Here is a 22,928-nt window from a genome sequence, read left to right on the forward strand (position 1 = left end):
TTGTGTCTATCGTCGATGTAAACTAGCATCTGCCGTTCCTCCCTAAAAAAACATTGATGGTGGATTTATGCCATGTTATATTTAAACCCTTTTAATAATATCCAAACTTTACCCCAAATTAATTTAACTCTTCTTGCAATTTTCTTTATCCTTCTCCTCCGGCCAGCAGATATAGTTTAACATCAACAGCTCCATCTCCACCGGTTGGATCATGAATATCCATCCAGTTTGGGCTGTTGAAGGATCACAGCAACTTCAGTAAAAACTTGTGGCAACGTGTATTGCCCAGTGACGGTCAATGCAGAGATGAGATCTTCCCCCATCCCATGCCCCCCCCCCCATACCATACCCCCCCCCCATCCCATGCCCCCCCCCATCCCATGCCCCCCCCCATCCCATGCCCCCCCCATACCATGCCCCCCCCATACCATGCCCCCCCATCCCATGCCCCCCCCATCCCATGCCCCCCCCCATCCCATGCCCCCCCCCCATCCCATGCCCCCCCCATCCCATGCCCCCCCCCATCCCATGCCCCCCCCATCCCATGCCCCCCCCCCATCCCATGCCCCCCCCCCATCCCATGCCCCCCCCCCCATCCCATGCCCCCCCCATCCCATGCCCCCCCCCATCCCATGCCCCCCCCCCATACCATGCCCCCCCCATCCCATGCCCCCCCCCATCCCATGCCCCCCCCCCCATCCCATGCCCCCCCCCCCATCCCATGCCCCCCCCCCATCCCATGCCCCCCCCATCCCATGCCCCCCCCCATCCCATGCCCCCCCCATCCCATGCCCCCCCCCCCCATCCCATGCCCCCCCCCCATCCCATGCCCCCCCCCCATCCATGCCCCCCCCATCCCATGCCCCCCCCCCCATCCCATGCCCCCCCCCCATCCCATGCCCCCCCCCCATCCCATGCCCCCCCCATCCCATGCCCCCCCCCATCCCATGCCCCCCCCCATCCCATGCCCCCCCCATCCCATGCGCCCCCCCATCCCATGCCCCCCCCCCCATACCATGCCCCCCCCATCCCATGCCCCCCCCCATCCCATGCCCCCCCCCCATCCCAAGCCCCCCCCCCATCCCGTGCGGCCCCCCATCCCATGCCCCCCCCATCCCATGCGCCCCCCCATCCCATGCCCCCCCCCCACCACCCCCACCACCCAACTCTCTCAATCAATTCAAACCACTTATCTCACCTGGGGAGATTACCGTTGCCTCCAGGCATTCATGCACACCCTGGAGACTAGCATGAGTCAGACCAGCTGTAATTATCTCTCTGCCTAAATTTGCAACACAAAATTGCATTTGCATATTTTCATATTTAGATTGTCAGGTTTAGCTTAGGATCTGCGCAGGTCACTGTCTTCAGCAATCCTACTTCAGCTTTCACACTGTACCATAATATAGGACATCAAGCACAAGATATATCTGAAAACTCATCTTAGAGAGGAATGTAAGAGAATTGAACAACTAATAAGTCATAGAGATTGATTATGGCAGAGGAGAATTTTAAACAAAGGAATGTTTAAGCTTCAGTCTTGGATTTTGTTGACTCTCCATTTTCTGACTTTTTCCTCTTGCTTTCGACTGCATCCTCCTCCTCTGCAGGACGCTTTGCTGCATGACCATCTGCTTCATCTCCTTCCTCCTCAGGAAGACGCGTTGAGTTTCAGAAAGTATTTAATGAATTACACTTTAATTTGGAAAGTGGAAGGAGATGTGTTAAAGGAACTGCAGATGCTGGTTTAACTCAGCAGGTCAGTCAGAACATGGTTAGGTGACATTTCAGACCAGGATCATTGTTCAGATGGGTCATCACGAAACATCACCTATCCATGTTCTCCACAGATGCTGCCTGACCCGCTGAGTTACTCCAGCACTCTGTGAAACGTCACCTATCCATGTTCTCCAGAGATGCTGCCTGACCCGCTGAGTTATGGTGCAGCAGCATCTATGGAGCTAAGGAAATAGGCAACGTTTCGGGCCGAAATCCTTCTGGAAATAGGCAACGTTTCGGGCCAAAACCCTTACGGGTTCCGAAACGTTGCCTATTTCCTTAGCTCCACAGATGCTGCCTGACCCGCTGAGTTACTCCAGCACTCTGTGAAACGTCACCTATCCATGTTCTCCACAGATGCTGCCTGACCCGCTGAGTTACTCCAGCACTCTGTGAAACGTCACTTATCCATGTTCTCCACTGAGTTACTCCACGTGTCTCTTTTTGGAGCTGAAGGTTTCTTGGAGCTGAGTGTTCAGTGGTGACCTCTAGTGGCATGCAGAAAGTTTGCGTGATTTACCAGGATTAACTCCAAGGATTTCATTTGCACAAAGAGAATGGGGGAATGGAAATTGTTCAACAGGAAGCAGAACACGTCAAAGAGAAACTAAACAGACTCTCAAACTGTTTTCTCCAGCAAGTAGGTCGGCAGCTGTAGAACTTTTCACTGTACCTCGCTACACGTGACAATAAACTAAACTGTAAATTAATATTAGTTTACATTACAACCAGAGGTTAACATTTTCAACACATGATATGAAAGAGAGATGCAATCGTATTTACAAGTAACTTTTGAAGACAGCTTGTTATGCACCTCGACAGGGCAAATCTGCAGGTTGAAGAGGGAAGAAAGCTGGAGTGAGCATCTAAAGTTGGAAGTTAAGTTGTCAGATGCACGATGGGCTGAATGGCTTATACCTGTGAATTTGCTCATCCGCACTATCCCAAGGTGAATTCCATCAGCCACTGTCAGCAAATCGAAATACAGAGAATTTGTTTCTACGGAACTGGAGGAACGTATCCACAATACCAAACTCGTCTTCATTAATTCATTGGTGAGATGTGGGCATTACTGACTGCAGCACCGTATTTATGGCCCGTTTCTAAATGCCTTTGAACAATGCCTTACTTGGCCATTTCATAGGACAGTTGGTAATCTGTAACATTGGTGGTTGAGAGTCACAGAAAGACCAGACCAGGGAATATACCAGATTCTTCTTCCCATGGGCAATGCATAACAAGGGAGTTTCCAACAGTCTGGCAGATTCGTGATATCAGCTCGTCAGCTCCAAAATTATTTAATTACCACAATGAGATATTCTTAACAGTCAAGAGGAGATTTAAAGTCCTGTATCCAGATTCTTTGGCAGGCCACATAGATCCAGGAATGTTCCACTCTGCAACCAGCAACATCACCTTGACTGAACACCCTAGAGGATAGGCAGTAACCCAGCTGTGACACTCAATTAGCCAGTGATGGGATATGGGCAGGATGCAGTGGGTTTTTCACCACTGGAGAGGGTGGGTAAATACAGGACAAAGACCCAGAGGGCAGTAAATGTTACATTCTTTAAGACAGCAGCAGCAACAGTGATTACATTCAATTAACTCCAGGACTATAAACCCTGCAGGAAGATTTATTCGATAGTTACACATTACAACACAAAATCGACTAAGGCTTTGGATTGTACAAGTGTACAGATGTTGAGGGAAGGAGTATTGGCCAGATAGATGTGAGGTGAAAGAGCACATTTACTTTCAAAATTAAATTGCATGCAAGTTTTAGGCTTCTAGCACCAGGGGGCATCATTGGCCACATTCAAGTGTTCTCTCCACTATTGCTGTCTCACCTGCCGTGGGCAGTAGGTTAAAGCAAAAATACTACGATCTTTGGTTTAAAGTGCTGTGCTTTGTTGTTACGTTAACAGCAAGGACTGCTAGAAAATCCTGGTGCAAATCCTAGTGTTTCACAGTGCTTGGTGCACAGTTCCCTAACTCCTGCCATGTACACCAAGTGAGGGGGACTTTGCGCTCATTGAGGACTCACCAGAATTCTGATCAACTACAACCCTCAGGTAAGCACTTTCCTCTCCCAATCCACCTTTGCCCAATTAGGGATGGCAGATGGCAGCTTGTTCACCACAATGTGATCCTCTCTCTGCAAAAACAAAGAGGTGTGAGTGCTGCTCGGACCACAGGCTATTTCTTTTGCTGTTGGACTTGTTTCACCAAGTGTTCAAACTGCTTTTGAGCCTGCCAGATTCTCAGCTTTTTCCAGGGATTGGCGGTCTGTTGCCAGCTGTAGTGGAGGTCGTTCTGCAGGAGCTTCAGGTAATGAGCGGCACTCTGCTTGTCCTGGTTCACGGCGTGCCACGCTGTGTTCTTCAGGATCAGTGTCCAGTGCATTGAGTCGTTCGACCCTTCCGTGATAGAAACCAGGACATTCACTCCTTCCCCAGCCTGTTTGGGGCCCTGCAACTTCTGCTTTCCACCGTCGCTGATCTCATTCAAGTAAAGGCTAAGGAAACAGAATGGACCGAAGTTATTCATAGAAACATAGACAATAGGTGCAGGAGTAGGCCATTTTGCCCTTCGAGCCAGCACCGCCATTCAATGTGATCGTGGCTGATCATCCAAAATCAGTACCCCATTCTGGCTTTCTCCCCATAACCCTTGATTCCATTAGCCCCAAGAACTAAATCCAACTCTCTCTTGAATACATCAAGAGTTATTTAAGTACCATTATTGATGGCACTTATTCAGGACAATAAGTGGTATTGACTTGTTGACTTGCCTTAACTATAACACAACAAAACAGCCCAAGACATTTCACAAGAAGAAAACAGACTCTGAGATATGCGAGTGGATCAAAAGCTATGGACAACGGAAGACGTAGCTACCGATGCTGGGACAAGTGTTATGATGCCAGAACTGGAAGGTTAAAAGATTGCAGAGGTTTTAGAAGGTTTTATAGCTGTTTGAATTATTCATGGCTAATTTTTCAGCATCAATGGTGATGGCCAGAAAACCAACCTCTTAGCCACATATACCACTGGACAATGTAACTGCAAAGACAGCACAGTCATATCTGAATATTTCAGTCGAGACCCTTCTTCAGACTTGCCCAGTCTGAAGAAGGGTGGACCTGAAACGTCACCCATCCCTTCTCTCCAGAGATGCTGCCTTTCCTGCTGCGGTACTCCAGCTTTTTGTGTCTATGATCTGAAGTAGGCGGTTTGAAAGGGCAGTGAGAACTAATTCAGCAGGGATCACATGGGGAAAGAAAATTACTGGGATTTGGAAAGCAATTTAAATTATTTTTTCATTTCAAAAGAGATGAGTGTAGCTCTTTGAAGGAGCAGGCAGAGGCATAACGGGCCAAATGGCCTTCATCTCAGCTGTATTATTCTTGGTTGGTGCAAAGTTGGAGTACTGATTGGGGATGATCAGCCATGATCACATTGAATGGTGGTGCTGGCTCGAAGGGCAAAATGGCCTACTCCTGCACCTATTGTCTATTGTCTATTGTCAAAGATTAATGGTGAATCGAATGTGAAAACATCGCCACTACTCACTGGAGCTTTTCCAGCGTTGGATGTTCTTTGACCATCTCCACAAGGTCTGTTGCAGCAGCATCAGTAATGTGATTGCTGGCGAGGTTAATCTCCTGTAGACTGGTGTTATCCCTGAGGTATGGAGCGAGGGTCCCCAGACCATCATCTCCAAGTGATGTATGAAGGAGGGACAAGTGAGAAATGGAACGGTTCTGAGTGATGGAGGGTCCAATGCAGCTAATCGCACCCTCAGACAACACATTGTGACAAAGCCTGAGGGTTAAACAAGGAACACAAATTATAGCTCGGAATAAATCTGAATGGACTAGTTTCTCAATGAAGACATGTAATTCTCTTTACACTTACAGACAATGGTCAGTCAACTATTTAACAGTCCAGTGACCAATCATACCCGGCACTGGATTCTATGTAACTTTGTTGGTGGCCTTTGTGTGGCCACTCTTTGCATACCTTGACTACAGCCACAGTGCATTTGTGTAGATGACGTACGTTGGTACGTACAAAGTGCAGAAAAACAACTCAGCCTCGAAACCAAAATCTTAGATCACGGAAGGCAAATGAGTAACATTTATCATTAACCAAGATCTGGCCTTACCATAGCTTTTCAATTGCACAATTTGGATCCAGTAGCAGATTGCCAATCTCCCTCCAGGCATCAAGTCCTAAATTGTTGAACTGTAAGCTGCAATAAAAAGAAGAAACATTTTAATTTAGAAAATAAATGACAATACTCAACAATCAAAAATGACTAAACCAATCTTTAGTCAGAGGGTGGTGAATCTGTGGAATTCACCGCCACAGAAGGCTGTGCAGACCAAGTCAAATTATATTTTTAGTGTGGAGATTGATAGGTTGTTGATTAGTAGCTGTGTCAGAGGTTATGGGGAGAAGGCAGGAGAATGGGGTTGAGGGGAAAATATAGATCAGCCATGATTGAATGGTGGAGACGTCTTGATGGGCTGAATGGTCTAATTCTTATGAAAAACCAAAAAGGTTGTCAACAGTTTGTAGAGGGAAAGAGGAGGAGAGTTTGTGGTCCATGAGAAGTATCCTGAAGATGTTGAGCATCAGGCTCCACAGGTTCTACCCACACTTGTACCAAACCCAATGCTAATGAGAATGGAGCTAAGCCAGTGTTGGGCAGATGGTTTGATCAAGAAGCCTACATTGAGACTTCTCAGCACGAATGTGAACTTGCAGCTCTGCAATAAAGAGCACTTCTTCTTCTTCTTGCGTATGGCGTGCACAGCCTAAAGTTGTCGGACAAGTTGTTCTATTTGATCTTATTTGATTGTGCACGCTAGGTTGATTGCATTGGTCGAAACAGGGCGGACCACATGAAGGTTGCAATCTCCCACCCCATTAAAGAGCACTGATAATGAAGAAAGTATTCTGGTCTTAATAGAATCTTTCAAGAAAAAGAGTTGACTTTTCATGTTGTCGATGTTTCATCAGCTCTGCACTGGGTGCAGCTTTCACAAGGCTGATAACAACAGCATTTCGATTGCAGAATCGGAAGACTTACTTTAAATCCTTGCATCTGAGCAGAATGGGCTGGAGGATTTTTATGTAGTCTCCAGTTAAGTTGCACAAACTGAAGTCCATCATCTCGATTGGATGGTTCGATGTACTCATGACTGATGTAATCACAAAGCTCTTCAATAAAGTCATCTTAACTTGAGACAAATTTAAGCTCTTTAGGGTTCTACTGATCTCTCCGGCAAAAGCATCATTCTGTAGCTCGTACAGGAAGAGCTGGAGGTCCATGAGCTCTGATGGAGCCAACTTCCTACTGACAGTGTTGCTGAGATGCATCTTCAAGTTGTTGGCTATTTCACGCACAGTTACATTCTTTATTGTACAGTCCAGCTGTTCTAGGAGGGAGCGGTTCTCCGGGGCCAGTAACCCGGCCATGAACGTTGGGAAGAGTTCAAAGCTCTGAGTGTCCAGTCTTTCCCCGATCACCTCCCCAACACCTTCTCTCTCTCGGCCGAGGATGCGAGCATTGATCTGCTCCAAAACATCCTTGTTGAACTCATCCTCTTCCCTGAACATTTCAGAGACCATGGTGCTGGCAATGGCCTTCTTGTTCTTCCCGCTGATTTTTCTGAAGATCCGCGGGAAGATATTTATGAGCCTCACGAACGCTAGAATTCTGAACGGTAGCAGTTTCGAGACAACGAACAAGACAGCAGTCACGTCCTCACTTGCTTTACCAATGGTATCGGATATGGTACTTCCAACTTGCTCCAGGATAGTCTTCTTCTCACCCAAGACAACGTACAGGGCGGCCAAGTACTCCTGCATTGCGGGGATGGTGAACCTGAGGAGAGGGTCGCTGCTTTGCTGAGCAATAGGAGACATGAAAAAGCCCAGCATATCAATCTGAAAATCAGTTACCTGGTTCAACTCTTCCTCTGTCATGTCATCCAATCCAAAGGACCTTTCTAGGTCCTTTTCACTGAAAAGCACCTTCTTTCCTTCTATCCCCTCGTAAGCGAGCTTGCCAACTGTCTTGGCAATGTATCGCACAATTGAGATGTTTTGTTGACTGCCGAAATCCAAATACCCAGCGTTAAAGTGTAACCGTAGGAAGTTAGTGTAAAGGCCAGTCAGTGTCTGGATGGGCATGTTTGCAGTGGGGAAGTGGAGGAAGTGCAGTGTGGCACAGATGAGCCAGCAGTACGATGGCAAGAAACAGCCTGCTGTGAGCTGCTTTTGTCTCAGCAGATTCTTATACAGCATCTTCATCAAGTCCTCGTTGGTTTGATTGTCCTCCGACACTTGCAGGCGGTTCCTGAAGTACAGGTACTGCTGCTCAACATCACTGAAGCCACAACTGCGGGTGTAGAGGTCCACATACTCGGCAGGGATGGAATCCAAGGCTGATGGCCGCATGGTGACCAGGATGCTGGCGTCTGGGAGCATGTACTTGCGGATCAGGTTGACCACCAAGTTGTCTGGCGGCAGCGGCTCATTTGGATCATTGCACAGCCTGTTCTTCAAGAGCCGGAAGTCAAGTTTCAACTGCTCCAGTCCATTGAAAATGAAGAGGATATTCCCGACTTTACCCGACCCAATTTGAGGCACTATCGTTTTCAGCTGGGTATACTTTTGACAGATTAACCTATTGAGAGAAATGGACTGACTCTGAGATGACAAATCTTCACAGGAGAAGGGGAGGATTAGATCAAACTGATTGAAGCGCCCATCGCACCAGTCCAGGACAAGTCTCTGAACCACCAGGTCTTTGCCCATTCCCACTATCCCAAACAAAACCACATTCTTCACAGGAGGCTCAACGGACCGAGTGGTGAACACTTCATCAAGCTGTATAATCTTCGATTCTTGAGGGTCAATGTGGCTGTAGATTCCGAATTTTGTGGTGAGATCCCGGTTCTCTTCACGAGAGCTCTCAGCGATCACTGGCTCCCCATGCCAGTTTCCCACAGAAAATAATCCAAACTGCTTCTCCTCAATGGACATGTCACCAAACCAAGCCTTCAGCCTCTTCCTGTGCTCTTCAATTGGATCTGCTGAAACTGAGAGAAATTGGCTTTGTTAAAATCTCAACATCGAACAGTGCCCACACCAAACACATCATGTTACTCCAGCATTTTGTGTCTATCTTTGGTGTAAAGCAGCATCTGTCAGGACTGTCTTACAATACAATACAATACAATACAATTCAATTTATTGTCATTTGGACCCCTTGAGGTCCAAACGAAATGCCGTTTCTGCAGCCATACATTACAAACAAATAGACCCAAGACACAACATATTTTACATAAACATCCATCACATTGCTGTGATGGAAGGCCAAAAAAACTTCTCTCTCCACTGCACTCCCCCCCCCGATGTCAGAGTCAAAGTCAAAGCCCCCGGCGGGCGATGGCGATTGTCCCGTGGCCATTTAAGCCACGCCGGGTGATGCAAGGCCGCACACCGGGTCTTGATGTTAGAGCCCCCGGCGTGCGCTCGCAAACTCCCGCGGCCATTCCAAGCCGCGCGGGGCGGTGCTGTAAGGCCCCGCTCCAGGAGCTCTTCAACCCCGCAACTCGGGCGGGAGAAGTCGCCGTTGCGGGAGCCCTGAAAAGCGGTCTCCCTCCAGGGACCCGCGGGCTCCTGGTGCCGCCCGCCAAACCCGCAGTTGCAGCCACCGAATCTCCGGGGGTCGGGTCGCAGCAGCGTCCACCACAGCTCCACCCGCTCTGGACTCGGCCAGCTCCGCGACGGTGAGGTGAGTAGTCGGCACCACAGCCCCCGGTCTTCCTGTTGGAGGCCGCTCCTCGTTGCAGCCCCAACGACAACGGAGACCCGACAAAGAAAAGGTCGGGTCTCCCGTGCAGGGAGAGATTTAAAAGTTACCCCCAAACCCCCCATACCCCCCCCCCACACACATACCCCAACAAAAATAACAAAAACTACATAAAAACATAGACATAAAATAATAAAAACGCAGACGGACTGCAGAGGCCGCTGCAGACGAGAGTCGCGCCGCCTACCTTTCTTATGAAGAAAGACTGGATACTTGGTTTATACTCTCTAGAATTTAGGAGATTGAGAGGGGATCTTATAGAAACTTACAAAATTCTTAAGGGGTTGGACAGGCTAGATGCAGGAAGATTGCTCCCGATGTTGGGGAAGTCCAGGACAAGGGGTCACAGCTTAAGGATAAGGGGGAAATCTTTTAAAACCGAGATGAGAAGAACTTTTTTCACACAGAGAGTGGTGAATCTCTAGAAACTCTCTGCCACAGAGGGTAGTCGAGGCCAGTTCATTGGCTATATTTAAGAGGGAGTTAGATGTGGCCCTTGTGGCTAAGGGGATCAGAGGGTATGGAGTGAAGGCAGGTACGGGATACTGAGTTGGATGATCAGCCTTGATCATATTGAATGGCGGTGCAGGCTCGAAGGGCCGAATTGCCTACTCCTGCACCTAATTTCTATGTTTCTATGTTCCTATCTGCAGTTCCCTCCGACACAAACATGTTCATGTGTCCTCTCCCCTCAAATTCCCTTTCACAATCCAACAGCATTTTGCAGCCAGTGAGATATTCCTTCGGGTGCATGTGATGAATAAAATTGACTTTGACTTTGACATTCTCATTGTTACAGTTTTGATGCTAGAGAAACAATATTCACCTAGGAAGCATCGACACCGAGCTTCATGAACAGATAACTCATTTGCTGATCTTGCATGAAGGTTACATTTATGTCAGTACCCCAAGCAAACCTTTTGAACTTTGTTAAAATATAGGCAACCCCTGCGTTACAGCTGTTCAGGTTAAGGAAATTCACTAATCACTACTCAAATATTTGAGATACGGATTAAAATTTGCTTCCATGAAATTTATGTGCAAAGTAAACAACTATACAACATTGCTGGAGAAACTCAGCGGGTGCAGCAGCATCTATGGAGCGAAGGAAATAGGTAACGTTTCGGGCCGAAACCCTGAAGGAAATAGGCAACGTTTCGGGCCGAAACCCGGAAGGGTTTCGGGCCGAAACGTTGCCTATTTCCTTCGCTCCATAGATGCTGCTGCACCCGCTGAGTTTCTCCAGCATTTTTGTGTACCTTCAATTTTCCAGCATCTGCAGTTCCTTCTTGAACAACTATACAACATTTATTTTTTCACCACGTTTCTTGATGCCTGTGTAGCCTGGAGTTACTGAAAATCGCGATACGGACTGTTTTCTAGAAATACAACAGCCCACATCAGCGTCACTCACAGTCTACAAGATCTTTTACAAACAAATGAGACCTTGGGGTTATGACTATTCAGGGAAACTATTTGTGCCCGACAGTGCCAGAGATCTGGGGTTCGATCCTAACTACGGGTGCTGTCTGTAAGGAGTCTGTATGTTCTCCCTGTGACCGCGTGGGTTTTCTCCGGGTGCTCTGGTTTCCTCCCACACTCCAAAGACGTGCGGGCTTGTAGGTTAATTGGCTTCTGTAAAATTGTAAATTGTCCCTAGTGTGTAGGATAGTGCTAATGTATGGGGATCGCTGGTTGGCACGGACCCGGTAAGCCGAAGGGCCTGTTTCCGTGCTGTATCTCTAAAGTCTTTCAGCATTGCAGCATTCAGCATGCACAGTTTCCTCAACTCCCTAGCCTGGGATTTGAATCCTCCACTTCCAGTCTCAGGCAGATCACAAGTCTCAACTGGGAAGAACAAAAGCAGTCCACTTTGCAGTGTCTGGTTCTGGGAGTCTGGGAGTGTGAAGCTGCCAGATAAAGGAGGGAAGCAACATGCTTGTCCTTGACAGCCATTCAAGAATGGAAACTATAAATAAAAGAACAGCGGGGAAATTTCCATTCCAGACTTCAAGGAGAGCCAAAGGAATATTTCAAACATTCGAGGTCACTGGCTCAGCTGAGAACGTATAATCGAGGAGTAAATAAATGCAGGAAGGACATAAAATTACCCGCAAATGGACCCAGGACATAATTGAATGAATATCAACACAACAATAATTTACTCTTCAAATTGGAATCTATCAAACCCTGCCTCATACTGTATATCCTTTTAACTTCTTAGCTGCCTATATAATTGTAACCGCACATCCATGGCAAAAATCCCAGAATAAGAATCACATGAAATGCTAGATATTTGCAGCACAGGAAGGAAGTCACTGGGTCCAACATGCCCACTTGAGCTAAAAAAGGCCAGTTAGCTTTCCCCTACATTGCAACTCTCTGTACCCTAGGCTTGCATATTATTGTGGAACCCCAACACTCTTTAGAAGGGTTTCGGCCCGAAACGTTGTCTATTTCCTTCGCTCCATAGATGCTGTTGCACCCGCTGAGTTTCTCCAGCATTTTTGTCTACCTTCGATTTTCCAGCATCTGCAGTTCCTTCTTAAACCTTTCAACTTCTCTCTTAATCCTTCTACCGTTTAACCTAAATCTCTGTCTCATGGTTAATGGTCTCCGTGAAAAGGTATGGGATTTTTCTGATCATTCTTTCTTGGCCTGGTGCACATGTTACCTGTACATTGTACACATCAATAAAGCTTACGTGCTCTGCCTGAAATGGATCCCCAAATTTGCACATGACCCTTTAACCTGCCGTTAACTGTGCTAACTCATCCTTTCCCCTGCATCCCCCTCCAACCCTCCTTAGTTTAGAGACACAGTGTGGAAACAGGCCCTTCGGCCCACTGTCCGCACTTGTCAATCACCCATTCACACTGGTTCTATGTTATCCCACGTCTGCATTCTACACGCTGGGGGCAATTTACAGAAGCCAATTAACCTGCGAGCCTGCACGTCTGTGGAGTGTGGAAGCAAATGTATGCACCAGGGAGAATGTACAAACACCTCACAGACATCATCTGTAGTCTGGATTAAAACCAGGTAACAGCTCTACTGCACCTCTGTGTTGCTCCACTGTGTGTTCCTCAAGCTCTGGCCTCTCATGCCCTCCCTTTCCCCTACACGAGCAGCGAGACACAGCCTGGCAGCCCAGGGGCAAGGGCCCAGAGCCCAGGAATAAGGGCCCAGAGCCCAGGGGTAGGGGCCCAGAGCCCAGGAGTAAGTCCCAGAGCCCAGGGGTAAGGGCCCAGAGCCCAGGAGTAAGGGCCCAGAGTCCAGGGGTAAGGGCCCAGAATCCAGGGGTAGGGGCCCAGAGCCCAGGAGCAAGGGCCCAGAAGCAGGGGCCCAGAGCCCAGGAGCAAGGGCCCAGAGCCCAGGAGCAAGGGCCCAGAGCCCAGGAGTGAGGGCCCAGAGTCCAGGAGCAGGAGCCCCGAGGCAGCATCACTCCTCGCAAGGAACAGCAACGCTCCCAGGTCCTACGAGCAGTCCTACCTCGACCAGGGCTGGTGCTGAGTGCCTTGCATTGATGGAGACAACACCGGAGATGCTGCAACGATCCTGGCCTCCAAGAACAGGAGTGACTTCTAATGGAGAAAGAAAACTTTTATTTGACAAATGACACCATGGATAAATAGCTCCTTCATATTAACAGTCTGGTTAAAAGTGATGTAGTCTGGAGATGTTCTGAAACACATAATGTTCAGTTTAGCTTATTGTCACACGTACAGTGAAAAGCTTTTGTTGCGTGCTAACCAGTCCGCGTGATTACAATCGAGCCATTTACTAACAGAGGTGTGGTGTTGATAGTGGCTGCCAGTCTGTAGATGATCTCCAGATTGTGGACAAGGCCAGTCCTTACTTGTGCTTCAGGCAGATGAGTGGACACTGATGTAAACATTAGTAACACACAATAGCTTGACCACTGGCATTGGGGGAGTGGAGGCAACCTTTGCTGAAAGCGTTTTATTGGTCTTAGAGTCAGAGAGTCACGAATGAATGATGCCAACTACACGATGTGAAACTCCGCCACACGAGATGCCAAACTAAACGCCAACTCACATGGGCCTAACGCTGGTGATGCCAATCTGCTTCAGGGTTGGCAGCCGGCCCGGTGGACACCTGCCCGCGGATGTCCTGCACGCACCTGGTGAGAAACATAACCAATTCACAGCAGAAACCAAAAGGTTAAAGAAAGCAAAAGCAGCAGGTGAATTTAAAGACTGCTCAGAAAACATGTAAAAATAATTCCTCAGGGACCAGGAAGTTGCTCCTCCTGAGCCTTGACCTTACAGCTGGTGCTAATTTCCTGCTGCCCTTTGACTAGTCTGAAGGGAAATGTTGTCTGGCCATTCCCTCCACAGATGCTGCCTGACCCACTCAGTTCCACCAGCACTGGATGCAACTCTCGGCCTTGGAGTTACGCACAAGGAAATAGTTCACAATGAAGAAACATTTCTGGATGGGGACGGTGGAGATTGTGTGGTGCAGCAAATTAAGGAGCAGATTAAATCAGATTGGGTAGTGGTGGCAGATTCAACTGTGGCATCAAAAAATATAGAGACCGATAACCGATAATTACTCAAGAGGAGATAATGCAGGGCTTTGTGGAGAGGGCGGGCAAGTGGCCCATACGTGGAGCTGGATCAGGTGCAAGTGGGCCAAATGGTGCCCGACTACACCGCTACTGTTCTTTTCTTGATTCTATGGGTCATACGCTGGAGAAGACTGCAAAGTAATAGAGAAGCTTTTCCACGGAGAACATGTTTTAATCCATGCATTGGCCGTGGAAGGCAGTGGAGGGCAATGAGGATGATGGCTGATATGAAACACAGTTGACAAAGGTACAAGACCGATGAGGCGGAGATTTGTACTACTGGGGATCAATGTGCGGTGCTCAGGAACTGTCTACTTGAGAGATTGACCACAAGATGCTGTTGGTAGCAGGGGTGAAGAGGTAGAGCAACTTAGAACCAAGCAGCACACAAACAGAATAGATTACCAACTTAGAACTAGACCTCGTTTGACAATAGACAGTAGACAATAGGTGCAGGAGTAGGCCATTCGGCCCTTCGAGCCAGCACAGCCATTCAATGTGATCATGGCTGATCATCCCCAATCAGTACCCCGTTCCTGCCTTTTCCCCATATCCCCTGACTCCGCTATTTTTAAGAGCCCCATCTAGCTCAGTAGCTTTGAGTGCTTCAGTTTACTGATAGAGACATCGACGCAGTGGTTTGTTGGCTTGAAGTTGCACAATAATGTAGTAACTCACACCTACCTGTAAAAGGACCCATAATAGAGGTGGCTGAACAGTGTTTTATTAAAGTCCACCTTGCTCCAGTGGGAAGATGCTGCAAATGCTGCATTCTGACACTGCAACTCACTCCGTCACTGAGAGAACTCTCCACTGAGAGAATCTACCAACAAGACAAGCAACTCTGCAAAAAGAACAACAGGTTTACAACTGGCGTCACGATAGGTATTCAATAATTTAAAACAGAGCAGCTAGGATTCCGTACGACAAAAGTGGAATTAGGCCATTTGGCCCATCGAGTCTGCTTCGCCATTCGACCATGGCTGATCGATCTTTCCCTCTCAACCCCATTCTCCTGCCTTCTCCCCATAATCTATCAATCGCCACTTTAAAAACATCCATTGACTTGGCCTCCACTTCCATCTGTGGCAATAGATTCCACAGATTCACCACCCTCTGACTAAAGACATTCCTTCTCACCTCCATTCTGAAGGTACGTCTTTTCATTCTCCCACTACTGAAACATCCACTCTATCTAAGCCTTTTATTATTCGGTAGGTTTCAATGAGTTTCCCCCTCATCCTTCTAAACTTCAGGCCCAGTGCCATCAAATGCTCCTCATACATTAACCCACCCATTCCTGGGATCATTCTTGTAAACCTCCTCTGGACCCTCTCTAACACAGTGCATCCTTCCGCAGATATGGGGCCCAAAATTGTTCCCAATACTTCAAATGCACCCTGACCAGCTTGCTTTTATATTCTAGTCCTCTTGAAATGCTTGCTAACATTGTATTAGCCTTCCTTTTTACCGTATACATATATTCACGTGAATTATTTGATGTTCTTTGCGGGTGATGCATTACCAGTGATTGAACATTGAAGTTGGAACATTAAGTTCCTTCAGCAGCAACAGTTAATATATTTAGCAGGAATAATCGTGCCTTTTTTTCTAAACCTACAAAATGCTTCACAGCTGAAAAGCTTTGCAATATTTTTTGCCATATATTTGCAATGAAGCAGAGCAGGTTCTCACACATGAATGGGAGAACTGTCTGGTTAAGCTGCTTTTGCCCAAGTTAGTTGTTGGTTACCAAAGACAGATATGGCGAACTTCCTGCAGTGAGAAAGAGACACAGGATGTACTGGATGTGAGTCCGTGTCGCAAAGATTTTCTAAAGAGTTTTCAGGCCAAGTCCAAAAGTGACATTGATTCTTGCATTAGCGACAGAGGGACTTGGGCAAACAGCATGCGTGAGATAATGAAATGTTAAAGACTACAGGATAGAGCTCACTTTTGAAAGCTAGTTGTGCAAGACTCATGTTTGGGACAGAGCGACAAGTGAGGAATTGCCTTGGACGTTGAGCCCAGGCGTCATGTGGTCATCATGCCGTTGGTATCGGAGTCTAAGGTCAACTGGGAACAGTGATCCCTGCCCTCGTGTACGTGCCCGAGATTGGACTCCCTGTCCCAAACACTTCAAATAAATCACCGATGTCCCTCTGCAAAATCTTTCAAATCCACCGGCTGATGAAGCAAGCTAGCACCAATGTCTCCTTTTACACGAGATATAGCGAGGAAACAGGCCCTTCGGCCCACTGAGTCTGTGCCGACCAACGATCACCCCATACACTAGTTCTATCCAACCAACTAGGGACAATTTACAGAAGCCAATTCGTCTACAATTCGTCTGGGTCCTGGACTTTCTCACCGGCCGACCACAGACTGTGCGCATGGGGAGGCAGGTCTCCTCCAGCATCACCCTGAACATCGGTGCACCACAGGGCTGTGTGTTGAGCCCCTTCCTCTTCTCCCTCTACACTCTTGACTGCAAACCCACCCACGAGGCCAACACCATATTAAAGTTTGCAGATGACACCATCGTGGTAGGCAGGATCACGAGTAACAACGAGGCCGCCTACAGGACAGAGGTAGAGAACCTGGTGAGCTGGAGCCGTGAGAACAACCTGATCCTCAACGCAGCAAAAACGAAGGAGATGATCCTGGACTTCAGGAGGAGACCGAAGACCTTCGTCCATCAGCCCATCACCATTAATGGCGAGACAGTGGAGGCTGTGCAGAATATCAGGTACCTCGGGGTCAACATCAGCCACGACCTGACCTGGACCGTCAACATCACGGCGACGGCCAAGAAAGGACTTCAAAGGCTTCACTTCCTGAGGTGCTTGAAGAGGGCACGTCTCCCACAACAGCTGCTGGTGAGCTTCTACAGGTCAGCCATCGAGTCAGTTCTCACATACTGCATCACAGTATGGTACTCTGGCTGTACCGCAGAGAACAGGAAAGCTCTCCAACGCGTCATTAAGACCGCTGAGAGGATCACTGGCACCCAGCTCCCCAGTCTGGAGGACATCTACCGGACCCACTGCATCCGGAGGGTCAAGGGCATCATTAGAGACAGCACACACCCTGGACACTGCCTCTTCACCCTCCTGCCCTCAGGAAGACGATACAGGATACTGAGCGCCCGCACGACAAGACTGAAAAACAGCTTCTACCACAGAGCTGTGACACTACTGAACTCTACCCCCCTCCCACACTGATTCCCCCCCTCTCTCTCACACACCCGCCAATACTCCTGTATGTTTATGTTTATAGTCTAAATTTTTAATAGTTCTTTTTTTAAACGTATTTTTATATTCATATTCTTGTGCAGCTGGAGGATTGCTCCAACAAAATTTCGTTGTCTCGTACAATGACAATAAAGATTATTATTATTATTATTATTATTATTATTATTACAAACCTGCATGTCCTTGGAGTGTGGGAGGAGACCAGAGCTGACGGAGAAAACCCACGTGGTCACTAGGGGAGCGTGCAAACCCCATACAGACAGCACTCGTAGTCAGGATTGAGCCGGGGTCTCTGGTGCTGTGAGGCAGCAACTCTACCGCTGCGCCACAGTGCCGCACTGCTCCCAGACAAAGTCCCTAACGTTGAAGATCTGATTACACTCAGTCACTCAGAGTCGCCCAGAGGTACTGGGTCCTTTTCAATCCTTCATCTACATCACCGGCAACGGCGGCACGGTGGCGCAGCGGTAGCGTTGCTGCCCTACAGTGCTTGCAGCGCGAGACCCGGGTTCAACCCCGACTATGGGTGCTGCTGTCTGTACGGAGTTTGTTCGCTCTCCCTGTGATCGCGTGGGTTTTCTTTGGGATCACCAGTTTCCCCCCACACTCCAAAGCCGTACAGGTTTGTAGGTTAATTGGCTTGGGTTTGTATACTTGGTATAAGTGTAAATTGTCCAAGTGTGTGTAGACTTGTGTTAATGTGCGGGGATCGTAGGTCGGGGCAACCCGGTGGATCTGTTTCCGCGCTGTATCTCTAAACTTAACTTAACCACCGTACTCAAGACACCAGATTTATGCAGCAATTTCAACGGCTCCGGGACTTTCAGTAGCGACTTCCACTTGCCTCGTTTCCTTATCGTTCCTTTTGCTTTAGATCATTGGACCTTTTGACATTAAACCTGAAATGGAACAGAAATCACTCGGAATACTCAGCCTGTCAGACAGCATCTATAGGGAGGGAATGCTTCAAGCTGACCATCTTTTACTGGAACGGATCGCGTTAGTAACGTTACGGGTTTTTAAGCAGATGCAAATGGGGGGAAGAGAGAAAGGAAGGAAGGGTCTTTACTGAACTGCAAGGCCAGATTAAACAATAACAGGGTTGGATGTTGGTGCAAGCAGAACTAGGGGGGGTGCAGAGCGAGAGACAAGAGTCTTAAGGTCCTGTCCCACTTACGCGATATTTTTCGGCGACTGCCGGCACCCGTCATAGTCATAACAGGTTGCCATAAATTTTGAAAATCCAGCGGCGACCAGAAAAAAGTCCGACTCTTTGGGCGACAACTCAAGACCATACAGGCTTCAGCCCGCGGTCGTGAGTAGTCTCCCAAGAGTCGTACCTTTTTCCGCGACCTGCTGTGACTATGATGGGCGTAGGCAAGTCACCGAAAATAATTGCGTAAGTGGGACAGGCCCTTTAAGGAACTGAAAATAACAAATGCAGAATCACCAACAGTAACAGCCTCCCGTCTAAGTTCTACGCCCCTGTGCAACTGTATCGGGATAGTTAAAACACAGCAGGGGGCAGGACTGGTGGGAGAAATGCTGTCAGGAAAGTGAGGGGCAGCTGAATCAAAAATATCTCTGTGAAACTTTGTGTGATGTTATGCTGTGATAAGAATGCAGACTGTTATTCAGGCCACGCTTCAAGGAGATCAGCTTCGTGACTGAGCAAAGCAGACAAAACACGAAATAAAATCTAATCCCTTTCACTTCCCATTTCCCCCACTGGGCCTCAGCAGTGAACAGCAGCAGACAAGGTGCCCCTATCCCCCGCACCTCGACACATTGAGAGACTGACCTTCAGTAGTACGGTGCCCAGCATTCAAGTGACCACACAGCCAAGACTGCCTCCTGCACTGCCCGCTGGTCGAAGCACTAGAGGGCAAACTGTCCACTCAGTTCCCCAGTAACCACTGTGAGGGAATGGAAATCCCGACCACAACTAATGAACAAGAACTGCGGTTCTATTTTGGCTGCAGCCAGAGACACAGTGACTGGATTGGTCGCAGTGTGAGCTCTGGAATCTTCAGCTCACAAGTACCGGAAAGTCTGGTGTATAAGCTGCAATTCATATATGTTTCTCAATTATAAAATGGTACATTCATGGATAATTTTTTCTTGGCTGATGTCACCTTTACTCGAATCAGTAAGATAGCACCTTATTCCACACTCAGGAATTTACTAAAATAGAGATGTACAGAAAAGCCCATCAAATTATTGGAGATGCCAGCTCCAGTCTACTGTAGGACGGGTGTCAGGGGTTATGGGGCGAAGGCAGGAGAATGGGGTTGAGAGGGAAAGATAGATCAGCGATGGGAGTAGACTTGATGGGCCGAATGGCCTTATTCTGCTCCTAGAACTTATGAATGGCAACTTGCCCCTTCCAACAATTTAGATGGAAGTTAATTGTCTTCAAGAACCAGGGGAGTTTTCTTAATGTCATGTTCAACCTTTGTGTCTTGGTAATTCTTCATTTACTTGTTGTTGTGGGATCTTGCTATGTAAGGGCTAGCGGTGTATTTGTAGTAGTGAAGTTGACAACCCTGGGTCAGATGTAGGAGGATTTGAGGTCAGAAACATGAGAGGAGTTTCCTGGCTGACACTCCCGTCTCATGCTGGGGGAGTCCAACAATGAAGGACATGCAGACATACGTACAGAAAGACAGCAGAAACACCAGTCCCATCTGTACACGATCCCACAGCAACACAAAGATGTCCAGCGATGTTCTTGTCTCTGCTATATCTACTTGTCACAAGAGTAGCTGAAAACAAATTCCAGTAGTTGACAAGAAGTGACCAGGTCAAGAGAGTCTTCATGCTCCACTGAGACTTGTCGGCAGGGAAGAGTATCGTGAGTATCGTGTTCAGTTCTGGGCACCATGTTAGATGTAGGAAAGATGTCGTCAAGCTGGAAAGGCTACAGAGAAGATTTATGAGGATGTTGCCAGGACTAGAGGGTGTGAGCTGTAGGGAGAGGTTGAGAAGGCTGGGTCTCTATTCCCTGGAGTGCAGGTGGATGAGGGGTGATCTTATAGAGGTGTACAAAATCATGAGAGGAATCAATCGGGTAGATGCACAGAGTCTCTTACCCAGAGTAGGTGAATCGAGAAGCAGAGGACATAGGTTCAAGGTGAAGGGGGAAATATTTAATAGGAATCTGAGGGGTAACTTTTTCAAACAAAGGGTGGTGGTTGCATAGAACAAGATGCCAGAGGAGGTAGTTGAGGCTGGGACTATCCCAACATTTAAGAAACAGTTAGACAGGTACATAGTTAGGACAGGTTTGGGGGATATGGGCCAAGCGCAGGCAGGTGGAACTAGTGTAGCTGGGGCATGTTGGCCGGTGTGGGCAAGTTGGGCTGAAGGGCCTGTTTCCACACTGTATGACTAGTGTAGCTGGGGCATGTTGGCCGGTGTGGGCATGTTGGGCTGAAAGGCCTGTTTCCAAACTGTATCACTCTATGACTATGAGATGGCGTGCTGTGGCTCTAGAGTTGAGAGAGAGTCAAGAATGTTTTATTATTATCATATGTCCCCACAAGGAACAATTACATTTCGCTTCTTGAAGTTTAACCCTCCACCTGCCATCTCAAAAACAAAATTACCTAGTAATAAAAATGAACTGCATATGCTATTTTATGCCAAAGATAGACACAAAATGCTGGAGTAAATCAGCGGATCAGCTAGCATCTCTGGAGAGAATGGATTGGTGACGTTTTGGGTCGAGACCCATCCATGGACACTGCAACAGTGCACATGCTTTGTTAATAGGCCATAGAGGGAGTACAGAGAAGGTTCAACAGACTGATTCCTGGGATGTCAGGACTTTCATATGAAGAAAGACTGGATAGACGCGGCTTGTACTCGCTAGAATTTAGAAGACTGAGGGGGGATCTAAAAGAAACTTACAAAATTCTTAAGGGATTGGACAGGCTAGATGCAGGAAGATTGTTCCCGATGTTGGGGAAGTCCAGAACAAGGGGGTCACAGTTTAAGGTTAAGGGGGAAATCTTTTAGGACCGAGATGAGAAAAACATTTTTCACACAGAGAGTGGTGAATCTCTGGAATTCTCTGCCACAGAAGTGAGTTGAGGCCAGTTCATTGGCTATATTTAAGAGGGAGTTAGATGTGGCCCTTGTGGCTAAAGGGATCAGGGGGTATGGAGAGAAGACAGGTACAGGATACTGAGTTGGATGATCAGCCATGATCATATTGAATGGCAGTGCAGGCTCGAAGGGCCGAATGGCCTACTCCTGCACGTAGTTTCTATGTTTCTATGAAGCAAAAGCAACCAATCTCGAGGTATACGGCAATATTAGTCCCATCATTTCCACAAGCTGTCGCATAATGTAAATCGCTCTTTTATAAGGTCATAAGTGATAGGAGTAGAATTAGGCCATTCGGCCCATCAAGTCCACCATTCGTTCATGGTTGATCTATCTCTCCCTCCTAACCCCATTCTCCTGCCTTCTCCCCATAACCCCTGACACCTGTACTAATCAAGAATCTATCTATCTCTGCCTTTAAAATATCCATTGACTTGTGGCCTCCACAGCCGTCTGTGGCAAAGAATTCCACTGATTCACCACCCTCTGACTAAAGACATTTCTCCTCATCTCCTTGCTAAAATAACGTCCTTTAATTCTGAGGCTGTGCCCTCTGGTCCTAGACTCTCCCACTAGTGGGGTGGGGTGGTGGGGAATATGAACATAAAGCTCACTTCCCAGCCACAACTTGCCTAGGAAACGGATCCCGTGATGGGGCGAGTCTCACATTTGCAACGTCCCGAATAAGCTCCAACGTCCAAAACTTAACGGAGTGAAGAGTTAGTTACTCTCACCAGCAGATCACTGGGCGCTTGCTGTGGGTCTGTGCCACTGTGGGTCGGTCAGCAAAGGGGTTCATTGTCATGGGGGCGGGGAGACCAGGCGGGGCCAGTTACCGGCCAGTCCACTCCGCTGGCCGGGCCGGCGGTGAAGCTCCACCCGCCCGCTGTAGAGCCGGCCCCGCTCCCCAGCCTCGGTGATGTCGCATCATTGGCCATACTTAACTTGCTCCACTCACTCTGAAAGTCATTGTGTGTCGGAAGCAACTGCAGAAAGATCTGAAGGGTCTCGACCCGAAACTTCACCCATTCCTTCTCCCCAGAGGCTGCCTGTCCCGCTGAGTTACTCCAGCATTTTGTGTCTATCTTCGGTTTAAACCAGCATCTGCAGTTCTCTCCCACACAGTTTAATTTGGGTTTGTTTCCTCACTCTTAACGTTTGAGAACCGTGCCAAAGGTGCACACCTTTTGGCAATGGATGATCTCTAGTCTTTCCCCAAGTGAGGGTACATTCTCTCTCCCCCCCTTCCCTCTACTCCCTCTTCATAACCAGGCTTGGTGCAGGAGAGGATCTGTTTG

At 48.0% G+C, this 22,928-nt stretch overlaps 1 protein-coding gene across 2 annotated transcripts; it reads right to left on the minus strand.

Annotated features, from left to right (window-relative positions):
* Positions 1 to 3,329: 3,329 nt before the first annotated feature.
* nlrx1 (NLR family member X1) lies at positions 3,330 to 19,489 on the minus strand. Of its 2 annotated transcripts, XM_033049637.1 has the most exons (8): positions 19,322 to 19,489; positions 14,951 to 15,110; positions 13,732 to 13,816; positions 13,165 to 13,256; positions 6,880 to 8,896; positions 5,950 to 6,036; positions 5,355 to 5,606; positions 3,330 to 4,297 (listed from the first exon to the last, which is right to left on the minus strand). In XM_033049637.1, exons 2-8 carry the CDS (start codon positions 15,036 to 15,038, stop codon positions 3,979 to 3,981), a joined length of 2,940 nt encoding a protein of 979 aa, XP_032905528.1. In that variant the 5' UTR covers positions 15,039 to 15,110; positions 19,322 to 19,489; the 3' UTR covers positions 3,330 to 3,978. The 2 variants fall into 2 exon arrangements, with proteins under 2 accessions (XP_032905528.1, XP_032905529.1); XM_033049638.1 differs by lacking the exon at positions 19,322 to 19,489 and having other exon boundaries at positions 14,951 to 15,221.
* Positions 19,490 to 22,928: the final 3,439 nt, after the last annotated feature.

The sequence above is a fragment of the Amblyraja radiata genome, chromosome 33 (assembly GCF_010909765.2).
Source record: "Amblyraja radiata isolate CabotCenter1 chromosome 33, sAmbRad1.1.pri, whole genome shotgun sequence".
NCBI classification, from domain to species: domain Eukaryota; kingdom Metazoa; phylum Chordata; class Chondrichthyes; order Rajiformes; family Rajidae; genus Amblyraja; species Amblyraja radiata.

Bases quoted from the DNA above. Each gene is read 5' to 3' on its own strand.
- nlrx1 (XM_033049637.1), bottom strand. From the start codon at position 15,038: ATGCAGCATTTGCAGCATCTTCCCACTGGAGCAAGGTGGACTTTAATA. The intron at 13,817-14,950 runs GTAGGTGTGAGT...GTTTCTCACCAG, and splicing joins TATTATGGGTCCTTTTACAG to GTGCGTGCAGGACATCCGCG. The intron at 4,298-5,354 runs GTGAGTAGTGGC...CTGTTTCCTTAG, and splicing joins CCAACGCTGGAAAAGCTCCA to CCTTTACTTGAATGAGATCA.